This window comes from Mercenaria mercenaria, chromosome 9, assembly GCF_021730395.1.
Source record: "Mercenaria mercenaria strain notata chromosome 9, MADL_Memer_1, whole genome shotgun sequence".
Classification (NCBI taxonomy): domain Eukaryota; kingdom Metazoa; phylum Mollusca; class Bivalvia; order Venerida; family Veneridae; genus Mercenaria; species Mercenaria mercenaria.
Genome location: NC_069369.1, coordinates 14,587,583 through 14,605,152, shown reverse-complemented (window position 1 = coordinate 14,605,152; position 17,570 = coordinate 14,587,583). Strand labels below are relative to the sequence as shown.

The 17,570-nt window shown below is 33.8% G+C and overlaps 1 protein-coding gene across 1 annotated transcript in view; it reads left to right on the top strand.

Moving 5' to 3' along the window:
• LOC123566698 (uncharacterized) overlaps positions 1–17,570 on the top strand; it is a 20,027-nt gene extending 2,457 nt beyond the window's left edge. The window contains exons 3-18 of the mRNA XM_053550418.1: positions 5,680–5,836; positions 7,057–7,186; positions 7,394–7,535; positions 7,871–7,990; positions 8,519–8,588; positions 8,825–8,968; positions 9,163–9,371; positions 9,767–9,878; positions 10,428–10,570; positions 10,879–11,016; positions 11,830–12,064; positions 12,565–12,738; positions 13,201–13,293; positions 13,606–13,851; positions 14,106–14,237; positions 16,493–17,570. Coding sequence (XP_053406393.1) covers positions 5,680–5,836; positions 7,057–7,186; positions 7,394–7,535; positions 7,871–7,990; positions 8,519–8,588; positions 8,825–8,968; positions 9,163–9,371; positions 9,767–9,878; positions 10,428–10,570; positions 10,879–11,016; positions 11,830–12,064; positions 12,565–12,738; positions 13,201–13,293; positions 13,606–13,851; positions 14,106–14,237; positions 16,493–16,839 — 2,592 coding nt within the window. The 3' untranslated portion in view covers positions 16,840–17,570. The remainder of the gene's footprint in view (positions 1–5,679; positions 5,837–7,056; positions 7,187–7,393; positions 7,536–7,870; positions 7,991–8,518; positions 8,589–8,824; positions 8,969–9,162; positions 9,372–9,766; positions 9,879–10,427; positions 10,571–10,878; positions 11,017–11,829; positions 12,065–12,564; positions 12,739–13,200; positions 13,294–13,605; positions 13,852–14,105; positions 14,238–16,492) is intronic.

Sequence of the window (17,570 nt, the reverse complement as noted above, 5' to 3'; positions counted from 1 at the left end):
CGAAGAACCAGTACTATAGCTGATATAGTTAAGATACACTCCAAATTGTGAAAAATTTCTAGTGATTGAAATATTGTTTTCTCAATATAAATCATCTGACCAGCTTTTTTTTACAAAATGGTAAAGAATTGTCATGCTGTAATGTCGTGAGCATGATGAACTCAGTGCAATTTGTCCCTATGCTTAATATAATTTGTCTCGAATGACTAGACAAGATATATATATACCAATGAACAAGATATATATATATATATACCAATGAATGGTAAGATAACATAGGTTACTCTATCCATAGATGTGAAGTCAAACGTTTCAAATTTCTGTAGTTGAATGTAACGATTCAAATATCTGTATAAAAGGTAACAGGGAAAAGTGAAAACACAACTTTACAATATAGCCACATGTTTTATTGATTCATTTAAAAGTAGTACCTGGAAATTGTCATGAAAAAGGTACAGATCTTATCTCATTATAATAATCAATACAAGAGCTGTCACAGGAGACAGCGCGCTCGACTATTTCGATGCTGGATAGTGAAACTGGGCACACCTGAGGAAACTACAGCTGTCACTGGAGTGTTTAATGACTCCAATTGTGGATGAAGATATTGCACAATAGCACGAGTCTATGTCAAAAATATCAACTTAAAGTAATAAGAGAGGTAAAGATAATATGTATCGAAACACTATATAAGTATATCCTAAGCAAAAAGGGGCATAATTCATTAAATATTGGTGCCAGAGTTATGCATCTTGTGTCATATGGTGTGGGTGATGATGTTGAACAACTATTTTAAGTTTGAATCAAATCCATTCAGTAACAACAGAGTGAAAGTGTCTCAAAACTTTAACCTAAAATTCTAAGTAAAAAGGGGAAATAATTCATGAAAAATTGGTTCCAGAGTTATGCACCTTGTGTCATATGATGAAGGTAATGATGTTGAACAAATGTTTAAGTTTGAATCAGATCCATTCAGTAATAACAGAGATAGATTGAAAGTGCATAAAACTTTAACCTGAAATTCTAAGTAAAAAGGGGAAATAATTCATGAAAAATTGGTTCCAGAGTTATGCACCTTGTGTCATATGATAAAGGTAATGATGTTGAACAAATGTTTAAGTTTGAATCAGATCCATTCAGTAATAACAGAGATAGATTGAAAGTGCATAAAACTTTAACCTGAAATTCTAATTAAAAAGGGGGAATAATTCATGAAAAAATGGTGCCAGAGTTATGCACCTTGTGTCATATGATGTGGGTGATGATGCTGAACAACTATTTTAAGTTTGAATCAAATCCATTCAGTAATAACAGGATAGAGTGAAAGTGCATCAAAACTTTAACCTGAAAATCTAAGTTAAAAGGGGGGATAATTCATGTAATATTGGTGCCAGAGTTATGGCCCTTATGTCAGATGATGTGGATGATGATGAGGAATAAGTATTTCAAGTCTGAATCAAATCCAAGATTTTATTGATGGTAACATTCTGACTAAGTTTCATTAAGATTGGGCCAAAATTGTGACCTCTAGAGTGTTAACAAGCTTTTCCTTTGATTTGACCTGGTGACCTGGTTTTTGACCCCAGATGACCCAATATCGAACTCGTCCAAGATTTTATTAAGGGTAACATTCTGACCAAGTTTCATTAAGATTGGGCCAAAAATGTGACCTCTAGAGTGTTAACAGTCAAATTGTTGACGCCCCTAATCGCCGCCGCCGCTGGATACAGGGCGATCACAAAAGCTCACCTTGAGCACTTTTGTGCTCAGGTGAGCTAAAAAACGAGAAAGTGTAAAAAAAACTTTAACCAAGGTGGGGACGCGGAAAGACGCCGACGCCAGGTCGAGTAGGATAGCTCTCCTTATAATTCGTATAGTTGAGCTAAAAACTAAGCAAAAGAGATAACTTGCACATCCTAATTTTACTCATTATACCGGATTTCACCAACAGCATGGAACAACATTTAGGACAACTTAACATGTAACACAGTAGTCACTTCTTGTTTATTGCAGAAAGTCATTAACAATACAAAATATTATTATACTTAAAGATCTAACCATTACCTTCTAACATAAAATATACTTCTTAATGCTATCTTTACTTAATTTCAGCCAGTTAGTTCGGTTTCTTACATTTACAAAACATATACAGCAAGGCATTAAAAACATAAGTGAACGACTATTAGGTTTAGTAATTAAAGAGACATATAGAACCATGAAAAATACCAAAACACAACAACAGATACATATCTCTCACATGAGTTTATTTGCTTGCTTGAATATATTCATAAGCTAAAGCTTCAAGAACAACAGAAGAACTAAACAGGTAGGACATGTTAAAGATTAGTCAATACAACTATTGAAATTTGTTAAAACAAGAGGGCCATGATGGCCCTATACATCGCTCACCGGAGTTGATCTGGCCTACTGACCTAGTTTTTGACCCCGCATGACCAAGACTGAACTTGACCTAAAGATCATCAAGACAAACATTCTGACTAAATTTCGTAAAGATTTGGTACAACTGTGGCCTGAGTACTACTAGAGTGTTCACAAGCTTTTCCTTTGATTGGACCGGAGACCTAGTTTTTAACCCCATATGACCCAGATTCAAACTTGACCTATTGATTATCAAAACCAACATTCTGACCAAGTTTCATAAAGATTGGGTCAAAAATGTGGTCTCTAGTGTTCACAAGCTTTTCCTTTGATCTGACCTACTGACCCAGTTTTTGACTCCACTGACCCAGTTTCAAACTTGACCTAGAGATCATCAAGACTAACATTCTGACTAAGTTTCATAAAGATTAGGTCAAAAATGTGGTCTCTAGAATGTTCACAAGCTTTTCCTATGATTTGACCTACTGACTTAAGTTTTTAAACCCACATGACCCAGTTTCGAACTTGACCTAGAGATCATCAAGACAAACATTCTGACCAAGTTTCATAAAGATTGGGTCAAAAATGTGGTCTCTAGAGTGTTCACAAGGCAAATGTTGAAGGAGGACGCACGTCAATGGACGCCGGACAATGACCGGTCACAATAGCTCACCTTGAGCACTTTGTGCTCTGGTGAGCTAAAAATATACAGGTGTTCCGAATAATTTTGCTGGAGCTTCAAACAACAAGAAAACGGGTCTGTATGTCAGGGTTAAGGATATTAAAGATAAGTATTGAAATCAAAATATATAAATGTTTTCCAAATCTCCATGCTGAACCTTCGAAAGCCACAATTTGTTTGTTTTGACTTTTAACGCCTTTTTTCACCAGAATTTGTGTTGTGTAACGATGGGAAGTTAACCTAATCAGTGTACCTGGATTCTGTACCAGTACAAACCTGATCTTAACAAGTAACTGCCAATTTCGCCACATGAATCGGTGGTGGAGGACGAATGATTTGAGACACAATGTCTTTTTTCAAATCATGACAGAGAACCAAAAGCGAGAAAGGTATGTTAGTAGTTCATGATTAAGACTGTATTGGTTAATGACTACTACCGAATGGTACATACCAAATATCAAAGTCATTCTTGTATCATATCTTTTGCCTGTGTGACCTTGACCTAGGGCCCGGTTTTTTTGCGCATAACATGTTGTCCCGTCCAGGGGAATATTTGTGCCAACTGATATTTAAATCCTGTCTTGAATGACAAAGTTAAAGACAGGACGGGAAGAAAAAATCCTATTGACCTTTGATCTGAAAGTGTGACTTTACCTTTAAGCTAAGGATCTGGGTGTTGCAACATCGCCTCAACATGGGGGAACCTTTTTGCCAAATAATAAGAATTGTAATCCCTTGATGGTTGACAGAGGGAAAAAAAACCTTTTGACCTGTGAATTTTGATGTAAATCTGCCCTGTGGTTCTGAAGTAGATTTTTTTTACCAATTTCTGACGCACACCAGACACTGAGCAGTCGCAAAAGTTCACCTAGAGGCTTTGGCTCAGGTGAGTTGAAAGTAGTCTTTGTTAAATGTATAATGTCATAACATATTATTAAATTATGTCAATGAGCATGTCAGAAAGAAAACAAGCAAGGCCTTCTTGTGATTTATCGTCTAATTTACCACAGTTAATCGCTCAAACGCTTCAGTATTTAACCACTCGGGCTAATGCCATCGTGGTTCAATTCCTACACATCTAAACTCTGAACCGTGGTAAATCAGAAAATAAACCGCTTCAATGCCTTGATTATTGGTTAAGTAGTACCTAGATGGTGTTTATCTAGAAAAATGTATATTTATAGCCTTATGCTATAACCTTTCAAAATAAATTATTTTTGATGTGACTACAATTAATGTAAAATACAACGGTTGAACATTAAACATGACGGAGTATTTAATGTGACTAGCATAAATGTAAAATACAACAGCACAGCCTTTAAAAAAAATATGGACTAAAACAATTTCATCTAATGATAACAACAAACAGAAACTACTCTTTAATGTTCAGAAACGAATGTCATTTTTATGATTTCATTATGACAACAAGAGTGCCAGAATGTCACAATATACGCCCGTTACAGCAAATTTCTTTACACTAGCACCTGTATTTGCGAATGGAATTTTAATTTTGTGTTAGTAATTATTGTAATTCTTTTGTTTTTCTAAATCAATATAAAAACTCCTTACCAGGTAGAAATACCTTAAAATACACCTAAAATTTGAAAGTAGCATCTATGTTGTACCACAGAAAAGTGGTCTTTTTTTCCCTACAGTCAATTATAAAAAAAGTTACAATATAAGTTGTTTATAGTAACAACTAAGGGAAGTTAATCTAAAAAAAAAAACAAAAAAAAACCCCACCCCCACCCCCGTCCAAAAAAATTGTAAGTCCATTCTAACAAGGTAGAGGTAGGTCAAAATACACTTCAGAATTGGATGTAACATGCATGTTGTACTACAGAAAAGTGGTCTCGATTTTTCCCTACGACTAGTAATGAGAAAGTTACAATACAAGCTATTTATAGTAACAATAAAGGGAAGTAATTCTAAAGAAGGGACCTGCGCATGACACTTCGTCTCATGATGGTGTATAATTGTGCCAAGTTACATCAAAATCCCTCCGTGCATGAAGAAGAAATGCTTCTGACAGTCATTCTTGTATCTGACCTTTGGCCTCCAAGTGTGACCTTGACCTTAGACCTAGTGACCTGGTTCTTACGCAAGACACTCCATCTTGTGGTGGTGAACATTTGTGCCAAGTTATATCAAAATCCCTCCATGCATGAAGAAGAAATGCTCCAGACAAAGTTTTCATTCTTGTATCCTTTGACCTCTTAGTGTGACCTTGACCTTAGACCTAGGGACCTGGTTCTTGCGCATGACACTCCGTCTCATGATGGTGAACAATTGTGCCAAGTTACATCAAAATCCCTCCATGCATGAAGAAGACATGCTTCGGACAAAGTCATTCTTGAGTTTGACCTTTGACCTCAGTGTGACCTTGACCTTAGACCTAGGGACCTGGTTCTTGCGCTTGACATTCCGTCTCATGATGTTGAACAACTGTGCCAAGTTTCATCAAAATCCCTCCATGCATGAAGAAGATATGCTCCAGACAAAGTCTGTGGACGCTGTCCGCCTGCCCGCCAGGGGCGTTCCCATATGGGCGTATAAAAATGTCAACTGAGGTGACCATATTTTTCTAATCAACATATATTCAATAAATTACCTTACAGACGGTACAGAAGACTTCAAGACAGAAAGCCATATCAAGTTTGAAGAATTCTAAGTATGCGACAGCATTCAAGCATATTCTTAAGCGTCCAAGAGGGAAAACAGCCTTCTATCAAACAGTGTACAAGATGTGCAAATCAGAGATTTTCAATGTTAAAGGTAAGAACATTTTGTGTAAGAGGTATAGAGAAATGATATCATAATTAATTCATCAACAAGTGATCACAAGTGTTAAGCTGTTACAACAAATAGTCCAAATAAGTTTCATGAATAATAATTTCAACCGTTCCACACCTACAACTGTAGTAAGTATTCAAATTAGTAACAAAATGTATCTGAAAATGGTCGTTACAGAAATAAGTAGTCACAGTAATTAAGTTGTGACATGATATAACATTCATATAATTACAGCTCTTGTTACCTGAACAAATATTTATGGTAACTACTTAGTGTTAGTAAAAGAAGGTACTAATTTGTTGCTGGAAGAAGTATTCACAGTAATACTGTTTACCGTTACAAAAAATATTGTCAAATGTCATACGAGAGTAAGTACCAACAAAATGTTTGTTCAGGTTCTTAAAAAACAATTGTTACAGGAATTGAAATTCACAGTAGTTTAATATAGTGATACTATAAAGTCTGTAGTAGTTGACATTCAATTGTAACTAGTTGACATTCAATTCTAACATGACTCGGTTTGATTTCCAGTTAAACAAAGAAGGAAATCAAGCTCTGCATATTCTGCAATAAACAACGGTTGACACGCGGACCGGTAAGAGAGCATTATGATGTCAAATTGCAGCATGACATCCAGTACATTACTCATTGGGTAAATGAAGACCAGCCTAATATTTATCAAAATATTTCAATGAGCATGTTAGAATGAAAAACAATCTTGGCCTTCTTGTGATTTTTAATCTAATTTACCACGGTTCATCGTTCAGATGCTTCAGTATTTAACCACTCAGGCTAATGCCCTCATGGTTCAATTATTACGCATCTGAACTCTGAACCATGATAAATCAGACGTTAAACCACTCAAAGGCCTTGATTATTTATAAAGTATATTGAACAGAAGTACTAAGGTTATACATAAAAATATATTCTCAAGGTTAACAAGTACATGTAGTCTTACAATGTTGTGTGTTGTGCATTTGTGATCCATTTTTTTCACAGAAAACTTTGGAAAATTTGACTGTATTAAAATAAAATCTGCACTGAAAATGGTAAAAGTTTGTAATTTGACTTCTATTTTTTACCAAATATACAAATATCTGATAACTTGTAAAGTTTGTTATGAAATTATATTACGATTTTCTTTGTTTTGCTGACCACAGTGTTGTTTTCTTGAACTTGTATTAAGGTAAACTGTTTTGCAGGTGGTCCTCTTTCAAAAAAGGTGTCCAGACAATCACTTGAGGAGTTTAGCTGGGATGAAATTCTACCTGATGTGGAGGAAAAGTGTCCTACTTTGTATAATGCTGTTTTGGGATCAATTATGAAATCAAAGTAAAATGTTATCAATGCTTGTAAAAATATACTGAAGTATGTGCCAAGGCTCTACATTATACATGTTTGCATATTGTACCTTTAATTTAAAATTCAGTAACAATTTGTATATTTTCATTTTTTTTTTATCGTTATTTAAAGTTGTATATAGGCTACAAAATTAAAAATCATCCGTTGATCATTGGGTTTATATTCCAAATGTTTCAGAGGTCAAAGTGAGCTCAACAAGGTACGGTCCACTTTTGGCACAGCTTTGTCAATGATTTTGCACAAACGCCACCCTACAAGATTCAAGTTTGTACAAGGAATGAATAGTATTCAAATGTGGCTTAGTAACTGCAGCAATAATGTAATTATCTTTATTACTATATATAAGTTATTTTTAAATGTTTTTATATATATATATATATAAGGAATATGGCATTTTTGTTAAGCATATTATTTCCAGGTTCTACTTAAAAATCGATCAGTTTTACATTCAATTTCTCTACATATTCTATTGTTGTAATCTGATATGAAGCATAAGATTTAAGTGTTTGTATTGGAACAATGGTTTCACACCAAATCAAGACAGTAGTATAGTACATACATTTCTTTTTCTTATACACAGTAGCTTATGATTATTTCCGAAAACTTCTTCTATCTTACTGAAAATGTGTTGAACTTTGTAATTCTGTGATATAGCTCTTCGACTGTTTCAACAAAATGGGAATATGCACAAGCTCTAATACAGCACGTTGTCAGATAGACCAGTTGGTAAAAGAGCACGATAATGCAATCCTCCATTTGAAAAAACAGACTGAAGTGAGTCATCTTTAAAACCATTCAGAACCTAATAATACCTTTAGAACGTATTCGACCTCAACATAAATAAATGCAAATTGGAACTTTAATGAAAGTAAAACCCCTTCACTTCCACGATGTCTTCATTAAAGTATTACAAACAGTGTCACACTCACGGCTTCACTTTTAACTTTGTACGTTACTTGTAGAAGACACATTCAGCTATACTTTTATTACGTGCCCTAACCCAACTGATGGTTGCCAAAATGTAACTTCGTGATTTGAAGTGATATTACAAAACAGTGCTAGTATTGCATCAAGAAAAGTACTTAAAGATTCTCCAATGTATATTTCTTAAGATCTATCATCTCTTTCACTTGTCTTATGAGCAACTGTGTTGCTTTTTTACTTGCATGCAATCCACATGTATATGACCATACAATACTGGTGTTGTCAAGGTCTAACCTCTGTGTGTGTAATATTCAATACGTACTTGTTATTCTGTATGCTCTTGCCATTAGTAATGCAATATTGTAATTTCTATTTTAGAAAGCTGAACTATCACAAAAACTAAACAGAGTGAACAGGCCATTGTTCCCACCAGAAGTAAAACAAAATGGTACGACTGTTTATAATTAAGCCAGTGATACTGAAACATTGGACTCACAACATTAAGGATGGCATAAAACAGAAATTGTTGCAGTTGTGAAAAAAATTTCATTTGCAATGTTTGAAAATATTTGTTAACGATAGTGCATGGTACATGTGAATGCAAATACATAATGATGCTTTTAGATTTCTCACTTATTTTTCACACCAAAATGTACATTTTAAAGCTAACCTTTATTATAACAGATAAAAATGGATTTAGCATATGCTGGGACAATGTACAGATTGAAGTTCATGCACGTCATCAATCAACAGAGAGTCAAAACAAAATGATGATGTGGGCAATGAGCTATGCTGCAATCAACAGAATAGGATTTTTCCACTTAAGAGGTTACACATATTCCTTTCTACTTGTTGTAACATTTATAACAGATGTTTTATGCCTTATTTACACAAACTATTAATGTATGATGTGTTGACAGTGGTAGTGTTATTTCAATTCATCAAAATCTTTTAAACATTTGATAACATATTATACTAGTAAATAATATGTGTTCATTGCAACACGTCATCTGTATCTGTAGATGATTCAACCGTTAAAGCAGTAGATTTGCCCCTGGAGACCTTTCTGCCGGACCAATGTGACATTGAGACCACCACACAACGAATGGTTGTTATAGTGTCCAGGATTTTGACACACTTTCTTCCAAACCTTAAACAACACTATCAGCAAATTCCAATATCCCACATCCAACACAAGTTCTCAAGAGAATCCAGTCTGAAAAGTGAAATTGTAAATAATTTCTTTTAACACTGTAATAATGAAAGTAATGGTAATTACACAAACAAAGGACTATCAAAAATAACACAGAATCAAATTATTTATAAATTGCTTATCTTTGTTATGATTTGATAAACGGTCTGTTAAGTGCCATTAACTTCTTTGTATTTGTTTACTTTCTTTAATATGCTCAAGTTGATAATTGTCAATCAGTATTCTTGATTTTTGACAACTTACCATTTACTGATATATTGTCCCACATACATTTATATTTGACTGCCATCACTACCCAAAAATTAGAACTTGAAAAGCGATTTAGATGTTAAAAATCTTGTTAAACTGTACGCTCGCATTAAATGTATCTGCGAAAATGTTTTATTGCTTGATGTGTAATGTTATTCTTTAAGGTTAACCTTGGTGTCATGAAAGAAAACCCATCATCTATAGCAGGTGTAATACAGATTTTGGAAAATCTCCAGCAGTATGTGCCGAGGAAGACAAATGGTAGAATGATAAAAAGTAAACATTGTGTATTCATTTCACGTATTGTATATACAAAACAAATTCTTTGACTGGATGTTACCTTTCCTGCTAGAAGTTTTAATTAGAAAAAACTCTTCTGTTACTGCATGTTGTTTGAAGTGATGTGAACACATACTATTATTCAAGTTGACCCAATACAAAGTTCCAATTCTTACCCAATGTCTGTTCCCAAGTTACTGTTACTTTTGAAATACAACTGTGACAAAAGCAATGATCATAATTACATCAGAAGCTCCTGTATGTAATATGACAGATAAGAAAAATATGTTCCATCATTTTGAACTACATACAAGTAACTGAAAAATTCCTCGCCCGAGTCGGGAAAAATATTTAGCATGGAACTGGGCTGGTTTATTCATAATTGCAGTCACAATGTCTTCTGTTATTTTGTCAATAACTTACACTGACCAGAGAGCATAGACTACCAAGCTTGTTAACTCTCAATTCAAAATCATAATTTATGATTTCGAACTGAAGTCTCATGTGAATGATTTAAAATGCACATACTCCAAAATTTCTTGGCAGTTGTTTGTCATGGAGATGGCCTGTCAGTTGAAAGACATAGAGATGCGCAAAGAGCAAGGGCAGGTTCACTGACAGAAGAAGGCAGATTACAGGGTCTTGTGTCCACACCTCAAGAGTTCCACAAACGCTGCATCACTATGCAGGTGATAAGTAATACCGTCATCAAGGGTTGAATGGATTTTATATAGACAGTCTTTTCACCTGTCTTCCTGAAATAAAAAAAGAGGGATGAAAGTTAAATAAATGTAATATACTGCATTCAATTTAGTAAATAAATATTGTTCTAATAATTTTTATAAAATTAAACTTATATCTATGATATGCTCAAGCTGGAAAATGTGTAGGCCCAATGAAAATGAAAATGTCAGACACTGAGCGTTTTTTGAAATATATCTTTACAATTTTTGAAATTTATGTGCCATTTGTACATTGTTCTATACTTGATTTTCAGGACACAATGAACAAACTGTGCAAAGGAGGACAGAATTCAAGGGGAACATTTGCTAATATTAAAAATGTATTTGATCACAGGAATGTCACACCCAAGGATGTAACAAAGTCTTTTAACCATTGTGTGGACTTCATCTGGGTATTTACTTATTTTTGTGAATAATCGCTTAGGCTTTGAAGACTGCACCATATGTCAATTATCAAGTTTAAAACTCTATATTACAACCCTTTTTGATAAGAAAAGGACCTGAAGAGGTACAAACAAAACTCTTCCACCTGTTACAGTACTGCCATTAAGTGTATTTTGCATCTGCTGTAAAAGCACCTATTAGAAAGAGCATCAAAGTGAATTTTGAAAAATTAAACAGAACCTGAAACTATATTAAATTTGTAACTAAAGAAATTCATTAATCACTGCTGATAGTGTATACAATTTAAAGTGGAATTATACGCATTTTTCAAGTAAAACTACAGCACAAATAGATATGTGTGTAAAAAGGGTGGAGGAAATTATAGTTTTTAACCCAGTATACCAAACTCTTCCTGTTACCATTACGAAATAATAACTTTTTAAATGACTTTTCTTATTTTGACTGGGGCAGTCTTTTTAAGAAAAGTCAAACTGCTTGCAGGAGTTGCTTCCCTTCAACCTCAGAAATCTCTACTTATAAGTAAGGGAGATCATTGCGTACAAGACTGAAGAAATTAACTATTTTTTATAAGTCCGATTTCTTCATTTCTAAAGCATCACTTTCAAATACTTATGTGGCATTATTGTTAATTAAACACATTTAAATGCACAGCAACCGAAAACTAGCTTTTATAAAACATTCACCAAAAACACACTACGTGCTGTAAGATGCGCATAATGCCACTTTAATAATGTCAAATTGACAATGCAATTGCAGAGCATCGTTTTGTTATCGAGATATGTGAAACTTTTAAATTGCAGTTTACAACATCAGGCTATATTTGTTTACTTGCCCTCAAAATACTCGAGATGGAAACAATAAACAGTGTACCGCAGCAGTCGCCATTTCAGGGGACAGAGGAGGAGAAAAAGGTTTTCTTGGCAGAAACTGCCAAGAAAATTGTCCAATTTTGCCTGCCAACATTACAGACAGCACAAGACATTGCTGATTCTGTGGATAATGATGCACCATACACTTTCTGCAGTTGTAAAACATGTAAGTATGGATTTAAGAATAACACTAACAAAAATAAATCCAATACTGCCCAATTTTGACAAGAGGCCAAATTTGGAAGGTGCTCACCTGACGGTGAACTTGACAGTATGGCTGTATGAGTTTGACAATGTCTGCTTAACAGATTATTTAATTATATTATTTATAAAGTTTTCTTCTATTGTTTCTTGTGAAAACACAAACACTGCAGAAGAACTTGATAGTAAAAAAAAAAATGTCTAGAAAATTCTCTTTTAATCAAAATTTAATGGCTGTAATGTTCCCTAAAAATACACAAATTATATTTTTGGCACAATACATTTTAATGATGCTACCTACCACCTTAGATAAAGATTCATTCATATGGTTCATGACCAAGAGCAACTTTTGAACAAACCTTAGAGAAAACCTTAAAATGATGCTACAAACCAAGACAGCTTTTGAATTCTGAATATGGCCCAGATGCTATATGATTGAATTGCAGTTTAAAGAAATTATTTCAGATACAGGAGAGGATATGGTGCAGTGTAGTAATACCTATTGTTCAAAAGGGAAGTGGTTTCATCTCTCCTGTATTGCAGACGCGCCAGAGGATGAGGAAGAAGACTGGTACTGCTGTGTTGTTTGTGAAACTTCCCAAAACTCAGTCTTCTGCAAGTGCAAGAAAGTTATCAGAGGTGAATTACTAATTCTGAAGTTTAAATATCAATGTTAAAACAACATCTAACTGGAATCTGGCACTTAAAAAGATCAAGTCTACTATTGCATGACACAGTATCTTGAAAATGCTTGAAATTAGTTATTGGGAATAAGGTGATCACTAAGCCGGTGGGTAAGGTGCTGTTTGTCTGTTCTAGTAAGTCACCAATGTGAACGAACTATAGGAATGGTTTCTTTTTATTCATATTTGGATAGTGGAAGCCTTAATGAGAATAATTGTATGTTTCTAACTGTATACTGAAATGAATGCTAAAGGTACCAATGTATTTGCAATATTGTACGATTACAATTTTAACTGACACAAAGCAATTTATAATAAATATACATTCGTTTAGCAATACATCACGTATGTTAGCAGGACTGATGTAGTTTCATTTTAATGCGATATAATAAAACCTTCTAATTAAACCAATTTACAGGGTCAAGAATGGTGCGTTGCCACAGAGATACATGCCCATTTGGGAAGTGGTTCCACCTGAGGTGTGTCGAACTAGAGACAGATCCAGTGAATAGTATGCTCTTTAACTGAACTTTCAATCTGCAAAGTGCAATGAAGCTCCTTTAAATTCATTTTACACCCATCATGCTACAGACAGGTTTCTTAATCACAAACCCAATATTCCTGAACATATGAACTACTTAAGAAATTTCAGTTTTTATATACCAGTAATTAAGGATATATGGTAAAATTTTGGATAAATTGGAAGATGAAGCAATTCTGACAGATTATCTTTTATTATTTATTTTTATATTTAATTTGTCATACGATTAATAGTTATATAATAGTCTTACAATCAACTGTTTATTGCAAATATTGGTTGTAGACTGGTACTGCTCTGATTCTTGTCGGACACCAGTTACTGAAAACCTGGAGAACCCATATACTGAAGATGGAGTGTATGAATACTCTAAGGCAGCAGTATACAGAGGCCTGTTAGATCTTGTACATCAGGACATAATTAGAGAAAATGATGGACCTGCAATGATGAGTCTTTGGAGAATGAACATGGTTGACTTTTACAGCAATAACCACCACAAATACCTTCAAATAGGCCATATGCTTCTAGCAGGTACATTTCCAAGTAATAAAGTCATTATATTGACCCTTTGTATCATTATATTCTTACATGAAGGTAACTTCACTATTACCAGCACATCAATGTCTGTTCTTCTTTTTTTTGTTTAAATTGATAAACAATAATGATCTTTTATAATTTTTACATAAAGTTTATCTTAATTTGTATTATGCACAGCTTTAATTAAAAGGAAAAATGACCTCTTTTTTCATAAAATTACTAATAATTTGTTCAAATAAATTACAAAGGGATATCCGGCTTTCTTCCGCAAAGACTATCCAATGAAATCCTCTGGAACAGGACTGTTAACATAAAAGGAGGCGAGGGTAGAAATATTGCCATGGACCTTGCTAATGAATTCATTAATCGTGACTTTAAAGGTGAGAAATTATATATACTTGTTCAATATGCATCATATAAAAAATTGAAGGTATAATGACTTAAATGTAATAAATGCATTAACTCACCTTTGTGTAACTGAATCTCATGGCAGATAGCACTTTCAAGTGCAGTATGAAGTTGACTTGGAATGAAGAATGAGTTCTGGCAGTTTTAATTCCATAATAATTGTGATTTTCTATTGACTGTCATAAGATGTGTCGCTGCTCTACTGCTTCTTAGTGTGTTTATATTCCATTGTGAACTCAGTGCTTGTGTACTTTCATATATTTACCAATTGTTCCATGAGGTGTAGTGCACGAGTAGTTGCCATACCCAAATTTTGCTTATCTGTATGAAATTCAGTCCATTTTTCAAACTCAAAATAACAGTTTCCAGTCTTGTTATATTTTCTGGTCCTCGGTGATGTATGACCATTTCGTGTCCATTGGCTACAAAACCAAACTCACTCACTCATGGAGTCCATTCAGTATATGTGTAATAGAGGTCACATTACTTTTTCGATTTTATTGTAGATATATATATAAAAATATATATATATACATGTCAAGCATGCTGTCTACTCTCCAACCAAAATAACTTCTGTCCAGGTCACTCTTGGAATTTTCCATTAATCCTGAATATATATTAAACAAGAAATATCTTTAAAAATGATAGTCGGCGAATTGTAATAAGGAAAGAAGTTTATGAATTTTTCATCTAACATTCATCTTTCATCTAACATTTTTCAAAATGCAAAACTAAACACTGCACTTTAACAATTTAAATGGTTCACTTTTAATTTTTCGCAAAGGTTACGGTAGGGTTACAATTTTGTTTCGTTTATCCTTAGACGAATAATTACAGCAGTAGTTTGATGAAGATTCATGAAGCGGTTCATGAGAAGAGGTCATTAAACGTGTTTATATTTTTAGCTAAATTGGTCCCTATCCCCCTTTGTAACAAAATAGCAGGAGACCTTACGATATTGTTACACATCGAGTTTGATAAAAATCCATTACATTTTAGTGGTTAATGCGAAGAAAGGCATATCTACTTTTAGCTATAGTGGTCCCTAATAGGGCCCAAGTTCCTATATAAATAAATTTGGAAGAGGACCTTATAATGATGCTCCAGACCAAGTATGACAAAGATCCACCAAGCTGTTCATGAGACGCTGTATAAAGGTATTTTAGCTCTAGCAGCCCCTAAAAGGGGTTAAATGTCCCAGCTGAACAAAGTTGGCTGCGGGCCTAATAAAGATACTACAAATCAAGTTTGATTAGAATACATGAGAAAAAAAATCAATTAAAGGATTTTTTTATTATTTATTTTTATTTATTTCTAAAATAGGCCAACTGATCCCGCTTTAACAAATGCATATTCGCTATTCATGAATCTGTTGACAATGACGTCACACCTATAAAAAAGTGAAGGTCAAGCAAAACATACAATTGTAATTATTTCCATATTTCTGTTTCACAAGCAAAGTTTGACCGTAGTCATATCACATAGATAAACTGTATGCAGCGTACCTTCATTTCAGAGTAATGAGATTCAGTCATTATATAGCATATATATAATAAAACAGATTTCAACTGAGTTCAATATTTGCATACCATACTAAAGAAAAATATTCATATATAATAAATCAGTTAAATAATTTATAACAAATATATCAAAGCAATAAAGTACTCATTTTAATATGCAATCTGAATAAGTCACAAAAGCAAGAAACCTTTTCATATACAGACGACAATTGTAACAAGGAAAATCTTTTAAAAAGCACTTCTCTACATAAAAGACTCTTATCACACCCTTATTCATGTGATACGCAGACCGTATTCAGCTCTTTCTTTAATTTGATATATGTTAGTATTTGAACAGGTTTTTATGATGTTTATTAAACTTACTTATCATTTTGAGATAATATCAATATTCTTGCTAAATATACTGAGCCAAAGTTAACTTTAAAACTGTGAACAGCGTCGTTTAGGATAAACGCTTTGTCTACATTTCACTCAGCGTAGCACAATCAACAGAGTGAAAGAAATTGACACTCTCGTCCAATCAGGCAGAATGTTGCATAAATCTTCTATTTTGATAAATAATCTATAATGCGTTATCAAGTAGTTTGATTTGCAAACTGAAGTCACGTGGCATAGGTAACGAAAACGAATTTAGACGTCGTCGCCGAAAAATACGTAATTATATGTTTTTCAACATGAACTTGTAATAATAAATTATTTCCTGCTAGATAACCTCAAGCACTGCCATGGAAGATATACAGATACTGATGTTTCAAGACGAAGTAAAATGGTAGGCGCTCTGGGATGTTCACTGAAAGGAGCATATGCAGAGGCCTTTGGAGAAACACATTTTCATCAAACAAACAAAAAAACATTTGGAAAATATGAAAATGATGTTGCCAAATTCATTGAAGAATACAAAGATGACAACCTGTTTAATATTCAACCTGGAAGACACCACCAAGGTTTTGAAGGTTTTTCTGCAAGTCAACCAGTTTCAAATCCTGAAAACTTAATACGAAGGCTTCAAGGTCACTCAAAAAACATTGACTTACAGAAACTCCTTCAAAACTGATGAGCACCATTTCTAACAAAGAAATGGATTGACTGCAGACGAAACTCTTTTTCCTGCACACCAGTAGTTGCAACCATGCTGGCATGATCTTTCTTATCTGTTTTTTCTTGCATTTTGGGCCTTGCAAATCATTACAAGAAATTAGAATATACATTACCACAATCTTACTTTGGACAAGTCAAGATTAAGAACTTTTTAAGTGTATGATTTCTTCCTCATGTAACAAGAAAGACCAACTGTATGTTATAAAGCACCAGCTGCAGAATTTTTCAAGACAATAGCTTTGAGAGCAACAGAGATTTTTGACTTTGTAAAAATCTTTAACCAACAGCGGCGCAGACGCTGACACCGGGGTGAGTGCAATAAAAAAAATCATTTGTGATTAGATGCAATTTATTATAACACTCCTACTGCTGTGATATAACTTATTCATAAATATTTTCGAAACAATGATTTTATATATGACAAATCACTAAAAAATGTACATTAATACTTATATTGCTGATATCCTTATTTACTGATGCACAACTTGGTGCGACCCTATTTTGTTGCAACAGTCCTAACTGCCATTTGTGTCTTACTTGAACAGAAGTCAGATTAAAGTGCTGTAATATAGTACTCTTTCTTTTTTTTCTAGATTATTAAGATAATACAGTTTGAACTATTGTCTGCTATGGTACATTTATATGTCTTTATATGTCTAGTTTCAAATTTAATACTTGGAGCCTCGT